This window comes from Gopherus evgoodei, chromosome 13, assembly GCF_007399415.2.
Source record: "Gopherus evgoodei ecotype Sinaloan lineage chromosome 13, rGopEvg1_v1.p, whole genome shotgun sequence".
Taxonomy (NCBI): domain Eukaryota; kingdom Metazoa; phylum Chordata; order Testudines; family Testudinidae; genus Gopherus; species Gopherus evgoodei.
The window spans coordinates 4,300,576-4,315,871 of NC_044334.1; the positions used below are offsets into that span (position 1 = coordinate 4,300,576).

Below are 15,296 nucleotides of genomic sequence, written 5' to 3' on the forward strand. Positions count from 1 at the left end.
CACAGCACCAAAAATTAAGTCCCTGCAAGCCGCATGGAAACTTTTTAAAGACACCATAATAGAGGCTCAACTTAGATGTACATCCCAAATTAAAAAACCATAGTAAGAGAACCAAAAAAGCCTCCACGGCTAAACAAAGTAAAAGAAGCAGTAAGAGGGGGGGAAAAGGCATTCTTTAAAAAGTGGAAGTTAAATCCTAGTGAGGAAAATAAAAAGGAGCATAAACTCTGGCAAATGAAGTGTAAAAATATAAGTAGGAAGGCTAAAAAAGAATTTGAAGAACAGCGAGCCAAAGACTCAAAGTAATAGCAAAAAAACTGTTAAGTACATCAGAAGCAGGAAGCCTGCTAAACATCCAGTGGTGCCACTGGGCGATCAAAGTGCTAAAGGAGCACTCAAGGATGATAAGGCCATTGCGGAGAAACTAAATGAATTTTTTCCATCTATCCTCTCAGTTGAGGATGTAAAGGAGATGTCCAAACCTGAGCCATTTGCTTTAGGCAACAAATCTGAGGAACTGTCCCAGATTGAGGGGTCATTAGAGGAGGTCTTGGAACAAATTGATAAACTAAACAGTAATAAGTACAGGTCTGCCATATCTTACGCTGGGGTTACGTTTCACAGTTAGCGCGTAAAGCGAAAATCACGTATAGTCAAAATTTACGTTGAGTGTAATGGGGGACGGAATCGCCCACACTACAGGTACGGTATTAAAATAATTTTTCTCCTTTCCCCCCCCCCCGACCGCGCAGAGCTGAAATCGTGCATGTTAAATGCGCGTAATATGCGACAGATCTGTATTCACCCAAGAGTTCTGAAGGAACTCAGATGTGAAATTGCAGGACTGCTAACTGTAGTCTGTAACCTATCGTTTAAATCAGCTTCTGTACCAAATGACTTGAGGAGAATACCTAATATGACCTCAATTTTAAAAAGGGTTCCACTGGTGACCCTAGCAGTTACAGGTTGTTACGCCTGACTTCAGTACTGGGAGAACTGGTTGAAACTATAGTAAAGAACAAAATTATCAGACACATACATGAATTTTTTGGGGATAGTCAACATGGTTTTTGTAAAGGGAAATTGTGCCTCACCAATCTACTAGAATTCTTTGAGGGGTGAACAAGCTTGTGGACAAAGGGGATCCAGTGGATATAGTATTTAGATTTTCAGAAAGCCTTTGACAAGGACCCTCACCAAAGGCTCTTAGGCAGAGTAAGCTGTCATGGGATAAGAGGGAAGGTTCTCTCCTGAACTGATAACTGGTTAAAAGATAGGGATCAAAGGGTAGGAGTAAATGATCCGTTTTCAGAATGGAGAGAGGTAAATAGTAGTGTCCCCCAGTGGCCTGTGCTGGGACCAGTCCTATTCAATGTGCTCATAAATGATCCGGAAAAAGGGGTAAATAGTGAGGTGGCAAAATTTGCAGATGATACAAAACTACTCAAGATAGTTAAGTCCCAGGCAGACTGCGAAGAGCAACAAAAAGATTTCTCAAAATTGGGTGAATGAGCAACAAAATGGCAGATGAAATTCAACGTTGAAGAAAGCAAAGGTAATGCACATTGGGAAACATCATCCCAACTATACATATAAAATGATGGGGTCTAAATTAGCTGTTACCACTCAGAGATCTTGGAGTCACTGTGGATAGTTCTCTGAAAACATCCACTCAGTGTGCATTTTTCTACCAAAAATTAGTATGAAAATGATCAAGCTTTAGGCCAGCTCATCCCTGCAAAACCTTTATTAACATGGATGCACTAGCCTGTGTAAACACACACCATTAGTGTCTTTGCTTTGGGTGCAAAGAAATGAGAACAGGAAAAATTCACATGCCTGTCTCTAATCTATAGAAATAGGTCCTTAATATATTGGAAGAACATTCTTCTTTGTGGCCCCATGACACAAAAACAAATCGTGCCGAACCAACCTAATTTCCTTCTTTATCTGATAGATACTGGCCTAGTGGATAGGGGGAAGCAGTAGACGTGATATATCTTAATTTTAATAAGAGTTTTGAGACAGTCCCACATGACATTCTCATTAGTAAACTAGGAAATGTGGTCTAGATGAAATTATTATAAGGTGGCTGCACAACTTGTTGAAAGACCACACTCAAGGAGTAGTTCATCTAGATCAATTGTTTGCTGTCAGACTGGGAGGGCTTATCTAGTGGGGTCCTGCAGGGATCAGTCCTAGGTCTGGGTCTAGTCAATATTTTCATTAATAACTTGGCTAATGTGGGGAATATGCTTATAAAATGTGTGGATGACACCATGCTGGGAGGGGTTGCAAGTGCTTTGGAGGACAGGATTAAAATTCAAAATGACCTTGACAAATTGGAGAATTGATTTGAAATCAAGAGGCTGAAATTCACTAACTAGAGATGCAAAGTATTTCACTTAAGAAAGAAAGAAAAACAAAGGCCCAACTACAAAATGGGGAATAACTACCTCAGTGGTGGTACTGCTGAAAAGGATCTGGGGTGATAGTGGATCACAAATTGAATGGGTCAACAGTGTGATGCAGTTGTGAAAAAAGGCTAATATTCTGAGGTGTATTAACACGAGTGTTGTTTGTAGAACACAGGAGGTAATTGTCCCACTCTGCTCGGCCCTGGTGAGGCCTCGGCAGGAGTTCTGTGTCCAATTCTGGGTGCCACACTCTAGGAAAGATGTGGACAAATTGGATAAAAGGTTTAGAAAACTGGACCTGTGAGGAAAGGATAAAAAAATTGGACATGTTTAGACTTGAGAAAAGAATGCAGAGCGGGGGACCTGATAATGCTCTTCAGATATGTTAACTGCTATTTAGAAGATAGTGATCAGTTGTTCTCCATGTCCAGTGAAAGCAGGACAAAGAAGTAATGGGCTTAATCTGCAGCCAAGAAGGTTTACATTCAGGCAAGTTAAGCTTTGGAACAGGCTTCCAAGGGAGGCTGTAGAATCCTCATCACTGGAGGTTTTTAAGAACAGGTTGGACAAACCCCTGTCAGGGATGATCTGGGTTTACTTGATGACTTCTCGAGGTCCCTTCCAGACCTTCATTTAGAAGATTCTGTGTTGGAAAAAGAGCATCAGTGGCAAAGACCAGCCTAAGTCCCTCCTCTGATCACTGATATTTATTAGGGTGTGGTGCTAAAAGACTCCCTGCAAGTCAGCCATGTGGCAAATGAAGCCCATCTAGCTCATACTGGCATGTGAATAATCACACAGAATGACATATCTCCTTTTTAATACTGAGACTATAAACTCTAAAGAGCAGGGCCCATCCTTTATTCTCTGTTTGTACAGTGCTGATTATAATGAACCTCAATCTAACTGAGATCTGAGGAAATGCTATCCTGCAATGTGGATCTACTGTTTTTCTAGTAAGTTACCTTCATTTTCTGCTCTCTGACAGAAGAATGAGATGAGCAGTTCCATCCTTTCCTCTCTGAATTGCTTTCAGAGAGACTTCCTTTAAAGTGCTGTGCTATGCATATATGTTGGATGTTTCCTTTGAAGAATGATTCTCTTGTGCCAGCAAATGAGGAACTACTTAAATATTCATGCTTAGGAACCTTGTGAATGACTGTAATGTACTGCAGGTTTTGTATTCAGCTGGAAAATGTTTATTATGGAAGGACTTATAGAAGATATCAAATGGCTTTTCTCAGATGGGAGGAATTAATTCTGGCATAAGCGAGCAGCCTTTTAAATAAGATGAACTGGTAGTTTGTTTTCATGCACTGGCCCATAGAAGTTGATTTGGTAAATAATTTTATTAAATTATTGACCATTGGGTGTGTTTAAAAATTAAACTAGAGCTCTTGCTGTAACTGGAGGCACCAGGTAGCTTAGCTGGAAGCACCACGCTAGAAATAATGCCAAAGACTCACAAGTATAGTTCTGTTAGTATTTTTGTGGCCTTTAATTACCATAGTATCCAAGCACCTCAAACAATGAATTAATCCCTCAGATCCTGTGGTGATGGGCATAGTACAAGAATCTAAATATGACAGTAAACCCCCCCTCCCCCAATGAAGTAGGGAAATAGTTTCCTCATGTCACAGATGGGGAAATTGAGGCACAGAAAGACAGTGATCTCCCCAAGGTGATGCAATCATTAGCAGAGCTGGGGATTAGAACCCAGAGCTCCTGATTCGCTCCTTTTACTTCAGCCACCGTATATAACAATTTTTTCAGTCTATCACCTCTGAAATGTTTGTGGTTATAAATCTGTCACTTCTAGAAACTGCGTTTCTGTTCACTAATTTAGGGGACATGGGAAAATAGTCAGCTATTGATACTCCTTTAAGAGTATAAAGGAAAGCTACCACTGAAAAATGGTGGAACTATGCTTATTCTCGTGTGCTTTTAGTGCAAGAAACCTCTCTCCTGCTGTTCTTCTGAAGAGCAAACTTCCTGGTGCTGCTTCACTTCCTGTACTGAAAGCTGATGCAGGAATGCCAGTTTAGGAAATGCAACTGGTAGAAGAGACAACTGATGTCAAAGCAATGACTCTCACAACATTTTCAGCTCTCCTTTGTGTGCCTCATTCTGGGCGATTGTCCCATGTCTCAATGTGTCTCATGTCTGCACCTTTAGCAGGCTAGATCCTGTGAGCAAACTGGAAGCTACTTAACTTGCCCCACATCTGATTTCATCCCACACAGAGGAGACGCCCCACCCTGCACTGGAATGAGTTGGCCAGTTCACTCTGGAGCATAGTCTGACCTTTTGCTTTCCCGGTGTTTTGCAATACCAAGCAGGATTATTAGATCAGTAGATTTTGCAATTTGCAAAAGATTACAGTGCTCGACAACTGCTGTGAAATGCGTGTGGCCTCTTGCCCCCGCCTCTCCCCAGTAGTTCTCCCAGTTTCAGCATTTGTTTTCTGTAGCTTTTTAATTTGTTTCACTGGTATTTTCTGTGGGTAACCCCTGTTTACACCTGATACTTGAGCTCTCCAGACCAGTAGCAAATGATTTTCTAAAATTCACCAAGGAATTTTTCCCCAGAACAATTTAAACCAAACTAGAGGTGTGGTGGGGTTTCTAATGCTCTTGTTGCTACTGGAACTTCAGGCAAGGACTTGGTGATGGGTGCAATTGGGCCAAATAATCCTCCATCTGTGCAGTCTCCCTCACGCAACCAATGGATTTGTTGCATGCAAATTAGCTGCAGAGAAGGGTTAGTGAGCGGCTGAGTGAATTCTGATATCACAGTGGTCTGGGACTCTTGGAACGGAAGATAGATGCCTTACTGTGGCTGTACATGTGTGGGTGTAATTTGTAAAGTAAAAATGGCCAAGAATTTAAAAATTGGATGGTAACAGACTGTGAAATCCTGTGGTTGAACCTGATAATATTCTGAACACAAAGAGCTCTCTGCCATGCTTGTAGCTGTTTCCATTGTGTCACACTGAACACAACAGACATTTTAGGCTTTAGAGTGACAGTGACATTCTGAGAATCTTGTTATATAGCTAACATGATCCTCTAACACAGTGGTCTAGCTGCGGTTCTTGTTGAAATCAGTGGCAAAACTCCTGTTGACTTCAAAATGAATAGAATGGGAGCCAGTCTTTGCAGAGTGAACGGGTATGTATGCAGAGTTTTGTAACCTGGTTAAACACGGTGGTTACTAACAAAAGCCATGTTTAAATACCATGGTTGCTGCTAGCAGAGTTTCAGTGGTGGAATGAACCAGATAAAGGAGAAAACAAGATTTAAACACTCTGAGTAATTCAAGTTACTATCAAGGCTTGAATGTTTAACCTGGCAAACAGTTATACCTAGCTAGCAGTGACTGATGGCAAAGCAAGGATGTCCAGTGATCTTTACAGAGCAGAGACATCATTCAGGAAGCTGCATCAGTGACCAGTGAAAATCAATTTGGGGTTATTTTGAGGTAACCTGATTTGCTTTGAGCATCTGTGTGTCTCGAAGTTGTGGGTGTTGGTTGGTTTTGTTTGTTTTGGTTACAGTGTCCATGCTCTGTTGAGTGGAGAAATTGGGATTAGTGCTAAAATCCATGCTGGCCCCGCTGTGTGTATCTACCACCCCCGTTTTATTTCCAAAATCCATTTGAATCACATCTCATTCTGGCTGATTGGGCTTGACTTTGACAGCTTGCTTGAGTATTGTGGGCAGAATCTGACAATCCTTAGTCAATCCTTCCAAAAAAGCAAACAATAGAAGGTTGAAGCAATTTGTGGTTATGCTGCCATCTGTTGGTGGGCAGTTATAGTTTGTTTTGTTATATGTAGGTCAGATTTGGTTGAGAAATGAAAAACACCGATGAATCGCAGAAACCACCTTTATTAAATGCCCTGTCCTGCCTCCTCGCTTAAAATTCCAAAGAGACATGATTCTTAGTGTTTGGGATTTCATGATCTCTGGTGTTTCCTCCTTCAGACTGAGTTCTCCAGCTGCCTGGAGACATCTTGCTACACCTCTAGCACACAAATGTGGTGCTGCAGATTGGAAGTGGAGTGAATTGGCAGTTCTTCGTGTAGAACAGGGGTAGGCAACCTATACGTGAGCTGATTTTCAGTGGCACTCAAGCTGTCCAGGTCCTGGCGACCGGTCGGGGAGGCTCTTCATTTTAATTTAATTTTAAATGAAGCTGCTTAAACATTTTTTAAAATCTTATTTACTTTACATACAACAATATTTTAGTTATGTGTTATAAACTTGTAGAAAGAGACCTTCCAAAAACGTTAAAATGTATGACTGGCCCGCGAAACCTTTAAATAAGAGTGAATAAATGAAGACTCGGCTCACCACTTCTGAAAGGTTGCCGACTCCTGGTGTCTGGACCTGCACCTCTCTACTCTCCACCAGCACCTAACTGCACTCCCCATATAACCAATGACAGAAATCAGACCTTGAATTTTAACAAAGAAGCCACTGTGAGCATTCTTAATCCAAGTACAGCCACTTCCTTAAAACTAGGGAACCCCAACCCTAAGATGGCTGCCTGTTCTTCCCAACAAGAAAAAATGCAGTTAGGAAATGGATCCGTTTATTCAGATGCAGTTTGAGATGCAAGAGAATTTATTTGAATCACTTTATTTAGGAGTGTGTCTTAAATGAGGTGTCTCCTTGGACGAGGAAATGGGAAAGATGTGGATTAAAAATATCACTGGCCAAATTGTGTGCCCTTGAGACACTGATCTACAGAGGTATGTTCCAAGCAGCCCAGTCATGGCAGAGACTTATTTGGGACCATAAATGAGTCCCTCGCTTTCTTGCCTTCCAGCCCAGATCAAGAGGAGTGAATTTGGACTTCTGTTAATGGTACAGCACATACGGAATGACTGGTGTGTCCTTTAAAGTTGATGGCCCTTCAGTAATCATTTTTACCTACCCCTTTGCAGGTATGGCAGATCCCAGAGAACGGACTCACTCTCTCCTTGACGGAGCCTGTGGTAGTTTTAGAAGGCCATTCAAAAAGAGTTGGCATCGTTGCTTGGCATCCAACTGCACGCAATGTGCTGCTCAGTGCAGGTATGATGTGTAAGCATTGCGGGGGGGAATGAATTACTCTTGCCTACGTTTCATTCGTACACCTGGTAATTCGGGGGGGAATTGCTGACCCTTGCCTGAGTTCCTTTGGTCTGTAGGGCTGGGTCAATTAGGATACTGTCCTTGTTTTAACAGATTACCAGTCACGGACCCCATCATCCTAGATGCAGTATAAACAGAACAATACTGCTTTTTTTTTCTGCTAATGCAGAAAAAAACATTTTCTCCCATTCTGTGCTGAGTGCTTGCCCTCTCTGATTTGCAGACATGAGACCTAGGAAATTGTCTGCAGGAAACAGTTGCATTTAAACCATTCCAGACTTTATTGATAAGCAAGTATAACCACCATTTCAGGTTCAGCTATTCAACAATTCACCTTCTTCCCCACCGCCCCCTCACTTGCTTTTAACAAAAGTGTAAATGTTTCTCTTTTCCAGGTCAGTTTCTCATATATTAACAGAAAATAACAAATGGGGGTGGTGTTCTCTCACTGATAATCCAAGGTATCAAAGCAGAGGTGTCAAATACATATTGCAGGCCTCCTCCCTCCGTCCAGTTCCATCTTTGGTCCTGTCCACGTTAGCAGAAGTTTACAACAGTGTTGGCAACAATTTTCAAATACTGTTAGTCTTATCATGATTTTCACGGTCTGTGCAGTGTATAACTATGTGAATAACCTATGATGGAAACCTGGTAGGGTACTGGGTCTGCAATTTAGGTGTCTGCTAGCAGGGATACCCAGGAAAGCAAGTACCTCTGCATACTGGTGAGAACAGTATTGAAAACTAGCTGTAGCTAGCTACAGTGTGATCATGTAAGGTTCTGGCAGGACCCTGCTTCAGATGTGTAGCTGCTAGGGTTTTGTTCTCATGTGGACAGCACCTAAGGCAGGGGTGATCAATTATTTTTTGGTCAAGGTATAGTCAAGGTCCAGACCCCCACCCAGGTCCCTCCCTGGAGAGTAGAGTGACCTTCTTTCCCTAAACTGAAAACTGGATGCAGGGGCTGGTCTGAGCCACCTGGTGTTGCTGCTTCTCTCCTCCCCCAGCAACGTTCCTTTGTGTCCCCAGTTGAGCCAAGTTGCAGAGATGGGGGCAGGTGGAAGAGGAATGGATCTGGGCTGGGATCTGGGCAGCAAAACAAGGTGTGAATGTTTGTGAATACTTCTGAGCTCGGAGTCAGGAGGTGAAGCTATTGGACTATGATCCAGCTAGCAGTGAAAGGCCCTAGCGGAGGCTGGAATAACGGGGGGGTAGAAAGGAGGCTCTAGATAGTGGGAGGGACCAAGGAGACTCCAGAGAGCAGGCCTGGGGAGGCCAGGATATGGCAGTAGTGGGTGACTGAAGGCGACAGAATGGGAAGGGAAAGAGGCTGATTGGGGTGTGTGTGGGGGGGAAGGCTGGAGAGGGCTCTGGGGACTGGCCCTGAAACACGGGGTCGGGAGGAGACAAAGCCAGGGTGGGAGGCTCTGGGGAGCACCTGGGGTGTGGGTGTGTGTGCGTGCGCTGTGCTTGGTGCCCCGGCACAAATGGGTGCTGCAGGATCCTGTCAGGCACTTACCAGCTGGGTTGCCAGGTAGGGCCCGAGGCCCACAAACTGCAACTCCATGGCCCAGCCAACCTCACTGTCTCCAGGAAATGCAGAGAAGAATTTGAATTAGGGCCCAGACAGTGCTGCCCTCTGGGCTGCAGAATGAGCACATTCCACTCCCATCGCTTCCTGATTGGAGGCGCATGGCATAGTGGAGACATATTAGACTGTGTGGGGGGGGGGGGGCGGGGGGGTGCAGACATCCCCTCCTAAATGTTGCCACTCACCCCCCTGCCCCATCCCTGCACTGCTGCTGGTGGGGCTGAGGCTGCACAAGCAACCGCCCAGGGGAACACTGTGGTCACCAGCTCTGTGCTTGGGGACCCTGTGCAGGGGAGTGGATGCGGCTCCAGTTTCAGCCTGCGCAGTCTGCCGAAAAGCATCTGGTCGGGATTTGGCCTACGGTCCACTTATTGACTACCCCGGCCAAAGGCCTTATCTGCACGAGAACTGCACTGATTTAGTGAAATCTGTGCAGCCCCCTTGGGAAGATGCTTATTTTGGCTTAAGGATGCCATATCAATTTGGCTGAATTGATATAACTTTCCCATGTAGACAAAGCCAAAGTCCCTGTATGAGACTAGCCAAACAGTCTTGCATGTCCATCTGAATGGTACCTGCATGTGTTTGGAGAGTCTTTTCACAAACTTTCATTTTCAGTACTTACTGTCCCCTCTATTTGCACAGTCCATCCAATGGGATTCTTTTAACTTCTGTTACAATTACATTCTGTGATAAGCATGCTTAAGAAAACAAGATGAAGAAATATTTTTGTGGTCCCAAGTCAATATCAGTAAAAGTGGTGTGAGGACTTTATTGCATCGCTGGAAACTGTGTGAAACTTGGCTAGGTTGGTTTTGAGCCTAGTAATGAAAACTAGCAGAGTTTCACTGGAATCTTTCCTGGGTCGTCAGATCCTCTGTGCCCTATGCATAGGCAGGTGTCTTCTGAGACTTCGGTTTGGTTTCAAACTGGTCTCCTAACCAGAGGTTTGACTGACCACATCGTAGGCCTGCTAGGGCCATGACTGGCGGAGTCCACTCGCAGCATTGCTTGTGCGGGGCTTTTGTTGAGACTGCGTGTGCCTGGTGGAGCTCCGTATTCCTCAGTGTCAGAAACCAGGAGCCATATAATTGTTTGGCCCAGCTTTGAACATGCAAGATCTGTGCCTTTTGTTTCAGAAGGAGGCTGTCCGAGGCTGAAGGGAATCAGGGAGATTGGTGGTTCTGTTTCGCAGCTCAGAGGCCTGGAACATAGTCAAGACAGTTCACTCCAGGTCTTAAAATGTTGCCTCAGTCACCTGCCTGGGTGGTGTTCTTAGTCTCACAACCCAAGTATTCCTACACAAAATGCATGGGGAGAGCAGCAGCTGAGGCCAGGGCACTTTCCCTCTCGCATGTGCCTTTCAGCCGCACCTGAACCTCCTCAGCCTTCATCCTCAGCATCCTCTCTGTCAGAGATTTCTCCTCCTCTTCCACGGCCCTCTCGCGCCGCTCCACGGCCCTCTCGCGCCGCTCCACGGCCTTCTCCCTCTTCTCCACTTCCCTCTCCCGCTGGCTGGCACGCAGAGCCAGCGCCCCCATCTGCTCCATGAGGTGAGCCCATTCCCCCTCTGCGACTGGCTGGTGCTGTACCACAGGCAAGTGCGCCACTGGGCATTGGTTGACCTGCCTGTGTCCACTCTTCTCCAGCGCCTCTCTATGCATGCTCCTCAGGTGTTTCCACAGAGCGGTGGTCCCAACGTTCAGCCCTGGACCACGGCTGACCTGTCGGCCACAGAGCCTGCAGGCAGCATATTGGCTGGGGTGGTGACCAGTCCGGGGTGGGGCAAGGTGGAAGTACTCCCACACCTCAGAAAATCTCACTCCCCTGCCATGGTGTGTGCGGGCGGGCACTGCACCTCTCCGCGCTCCTGCGTTACCAACCTCTTCCTCCTCTATCCTCACAACCACCTCCTCCTCTTCCTGCTTCATCCCCTCTCGAAGTTCAGCAGACAGAGAAGTGCAAAGTGCGACCAATGCTCTAAAACCCCTGCACCCCAAGTGTGAAACCTCTTAACCCTCAGAATGCCTCAAAGAAACACATCCATCAAATTCATCCAGTTGACTCTGGGACCTTCTCTTCTCTCCTTATTCCTCCACTAGAGAGAGGGGGTGATTCAGTCTTTCTCTTATGTGACCCTTGTCTCCTTAGTAGCAGAGTCCCTGTTCAGTGCCATCCACTTGTCCCCTCTCCAATTAAACCCTTCTTGCCCACAGGTGATGCAGCAAAGCTGAGCAAAAGTCACTTAGTTGTGTCTCGAGTTTTGGATTTGAAGAAGGTCCAAAACTGTGTGAGCTGAAGTTGCTGCAATTACCAAACCTATGCTGGCCGGAATGGCCGTCTGTTTAAAGCTTTTTTTCCTCCTCTAGAAGTTCTCAGCACTTACCTAGTGCTTTTCCTCAGTGCCCTTCACAAACGTGAGCTAGTTCTCATGACGGCCCTGTGAGGTAGGTCACATGTCCATACTTAGCCAGTGTGCAAGGCCTCTGAGTGCTTTGGTGACACAGCTGGGGCTACAGGTTAGAAATTGCTGGCTCCCAGTCCTGTGCTTGCCAGGCCACACGCTTCGCACATTGGTTACTTGCACCCGTGTCGTATTGCGGAACCCAGGCTCTCTGTGCACTGGCTCCTGGCAAGGCGCAGTCTGCAGCGGTGCAGTCACAAAGTGGGCAGGGTGATTCCTCTTTCCTTTTAATAACAGCAACCAGAGCCCACGTGTAATAGTTCATGATACAGCCATGGCCGTGTCTGTCTCCCCCCAGCTGGGGGCCCCTCCCTAGTGCATTGGGTTGCTGTAATCCGGAGCACCAGAAGGTCTCAGTCAGCAACCGGTGCTCTGAGTCAGTCAGTCCGTAACTTTCCCTGGTAGCCAGTACTGGCCGTGGGTCTCTCCCATTATCTTCTCAGGGTGCATTTCTCTGCCTTACCAAGCCTGGGCTGAGCCAGGCCGCTTCGCTTCCCTTCCTGCTGCTCCAGCTTCTCATCAGCTGATACACAAACTCCAGGCAGGCTGTGCAGTCATGAAGGCACAGATTCCCCCTGTGCACTGCTGCCGAGCCTGCCCTCTCTGCAGGCTAGGGGAGGAGGAGGTGGAGCTGGGGAGTTCCTCTCCTGGCACGCTCTTTGCCTTGGCAAAACTTGGCTGTCTGCAAGTGGGGCGTGGGGAGCCTTGGTGCTCAGTTCCCTGAGGATTCGCTGGCCCCAGGCTGGCTTCAGCTACTGTTTTCCCTCTCCTCTGCTGCTTCCTACCCTAGTTACTTCTTAGTGTATGATCTGATCAGGAAGTGCTGGCCGACTCCTTTGTCAATCATTCTCTGCACTAAAGAAATTTTAAAGAGACAGGATCCCAGGAGGTCTGGGGCATTGCTGGAAGCAGCTACGAATCCCAGGAACCGGATTCTTAATTCACTGGATGGCTGCGCTAGGCCCAGTGTTCCGCCTTTCAGTCTGGCATGCAGAGCAGTGTAACCGGCACCTCCAGCTCTTCCAGCTGCACTGGAGACCAGCTAGCAGGGAGGATATTAGTGTGACCATGTCTTTGGTGATGAAACAAATCTGGAACATCTTTTGGGTGGCTCCAGAATATGAGGGCGGGAGCTGGGTGGATTTTCATAGCTGGGCAGGGGATGTATATCTTGAAGGCGGGAACAGGGAGTGTGTGGCTGTTTGGTCCAGGGTTGTATGTCTTGCTTGGGTTTGGGGGTGGGAATGCATATCAGTGAGGAAAAGGATGGTTTAAGAAAGTGCCTATCTTAACGTCTCCCCCTGCTGAGCTTTGCCCGGGTGCCATATTAGGGGTGGTCAGGACATTCTGGGCTTGATTTACTGCCCATGTACCGATTCTTTGTGCACTGCCACACTGGGATTTCGGGGGCACAATCGGGTTATCCTGGGATCCATAGTGCATGAACAGGGGGTGGCTCGCTGGGCTTGGAAAGGGCTCCGCTGTTCTAGCAGTGCAGTGTTTATAGTAGAGGAGGGGTACTGGGGTAAGAGGCAGAATGCCGGGCCAGGAGGAGGTGGGGAAAGCAGGATGAGCACAGGGCAGACGGGCTGGTATGACACAGATTCATTTAGAATCAGGAGGGAATCTAGGTTTCAGAACACTACATCCACCACCACCAAACCTGGGATCTGACCACTGGATGGCTGGTGGGAGGTTTATGAAGTGCTTTGAAGATGACAAGTGCTGTGCTTTTGCTGAGTATTAGTGCCTGTGTGGAATGGCGCTGCTTTGTGAAAGTCTCCACTCTTGCTAGCCCCTTACTGCTAACCTGGGCCATATGGAAACTGGGAATGGGGTGGGGTCAAGATCGAAAGCTGTCAGGCTGATGAGCGACCAGTAGAGGCGGGGGAGGGATCTTGTAGAGCCTTTGGGGCTGTTCTCTTTATCAAAGTGTCCTGACTGAAGGTCTGGCACAGGAAGGGAAGAACAGAGCACAATAATCTAAGTGGCAGCTAAAATACCAAGAAGTGGCTTTTCACTTCCTGTGTCTAAGAAGAAGAAAGTTTCCTTTCCTGGTTGCTAGAGGCAGCCTTGACCCTGCTGGAACCATGCAACAAGCCAGCTGAGCTAAGTATAAATCTGACCACAGCAGAAAGCAAACCCTGCCGGCCTTTCACCCACTTGGCCTGTATAGTTGTCGCTGCTGCAAACAGAAGTGTCCTCCAGCCTGACACCAACTTCTCAATAACCACCTTCTGCCACCAGGTTACCCCAGTGGTCTTCAAATTCTGCTAATTAATTTGTATCAAATGTTCATCCCCAGTCAACTAATCTACAGAAAGGGTTCTGTGTGAATTCTCCTGAAGCTGCTTACACCTGTGAGTCCTTCCTATTTCATTCTTGCATTGCAAGCTCTTGGAACAGGTTGTACAATGCTCCGTATCAGGCACCTGCCTGGAGGCACTAAGACATTGTACCTTCTGTTCTTGCCCTCTGCAGAACATCCTTAATGCCACCGACCTTGAGAAATGTTCTTCATCCCAAACAAAACTTACAAGCATCTTTAAACATGCCCAGGTGGTGAGCCTTGGAGGGTACGGGCAACTCTATCCTGCTTTACAGCTTTCTGACTTAAATACCCCCTTAAAATGGAAGCAGACCTTCTGCATGTTCTACCCATGGTGTGGCTGTACAGATTGAGACTGATGGTGCACCTGCAAACCATATGAAGTATGGGGGAGGTCTCTTTACTCTGGAGAATCTGCTTTTGTTGCTAGCACAGTGGGGTCTTGGTCTGTTACCAGGGCTCCTTGTCCTGCAGTAACACAATTAATGATGGAAGCGAAACATAGATTAAGTGTTTTCCTCTTCCTGAGAATAGAACTGGCTTCCCTTAGAACTATCCTCTGTTTTAAACCCCTCTGAAAACTGTCCTGTGTGCTCTGGTTGTGAGTTGGCTGTAAAGTCTGATTACTATTCTCCTTTAGGCTGTGATAATATAGTCGTCATCTGGAATGTGGGAACAGGCGAAGCCCTTGTAAACCTGGATGACATGCATCTGGACATGATTTACAATGTGAGCTGGAATCGCAACGGCAGCCTGATCTGTACAGCTTCTAAAGACAAAAAAGTCCGAGTCATTGACCCTAGGAAACAAGAAATTGTTGCTGTGAGTATGTTAAAAGCAGTGGAGTGTCAGTGCAGGAGATGCTTAGCAAAAGCATGTAGACAAACTCAAATGTTTGTGTTTTGTTTAATGTTGAGAGATTTGCAAAGCTGGTGAAATGTTACAGGAAGGGTAGCAGTGCTGAGGCACTCCTTCTAATTTTATAGCATTTGTGCTTGAATTATCAACATTTTGGGCCCGATTTTTAAATCTGCACAAGGGTAATTTATTGCGTAATTTTCAGGCAAAATTGTGTACCTATAGTTGCAGTGGGAGAGTTAGTGGCATAGCTGTCTATTTGCATGTGCTGTAGCTTGCCGAAATATCAGTTCGTTTTAATTTTGTTTTTAGAATGTGTAATTCTGCATGATAGGCGGCACTGAAAGAAACCAACTGAACAGACGCTACTTCTTTTGTATATTAGTAATTATTTTTTCACCTGGAGCTTTGGGCAAGGACTGTATACCATCTGGTCAGCTTCTTGGGGCAGTGGTTCTATGCAACTCAACAAATAGAATTTGGGTTAATTCATCATG

At 46.1% G+C, this 15,296-nt stretch overlaps 2 protein-coding genes across 7 annotated transcripts in view; one reads left to right on the forward strand and one right to left on the reverse strand.

The window, feature by feature from the left end:
* Positions 1–15,296, forward strand: part of CORO1C (coronin 1C) — a 76,453-nt gene that overhangs the window by 53,506 nt on the left and 7,651 nt on the right. For all 6 annotated transcript variants that reach the window (XM_030583328.1, XM_030583329.1, XM_030583334.1 and 3 more), the window contains 2 exons: positions 7,369–7,498; positions 14,582–14,763. In XM_030583328.1, the coding sequence (XP_030439188.1) occupies positions 7,369–7,498; positions 14,582–14,763 (312 nt within the window). The remainder of the gene's footprint in view (positions 1–7,368; positions 7,499–14,581; positions 14,764–15,296) is intronic.
* On the reverse strand, positions 7,507–14,572 carry LOC115661130 (zinc finger BED domain-containing protein 2-like). Its single transcript, XM_030583336.1, has one exon. It carries the CDS (start codon positions 11,077–11,079, stop codon positions 10,447–10,449), a length of 633 nt encoding a protein of 210 aa, XP_030439196.1. The 5' UTR covers positions 11,080–14,572; the 3' UTR covers positions 7,507–10,446.

What these genes read in the sequence shown, in the direction of transcription:
- LOC115661130 (XM_030583336.1), bottom strand. Translation starts at nt 11,079, where the DNA reads ATGAAGCAGGAAGAGGAGGAGGTGGTTGTGAGGATAGAGGAGGAAGAG.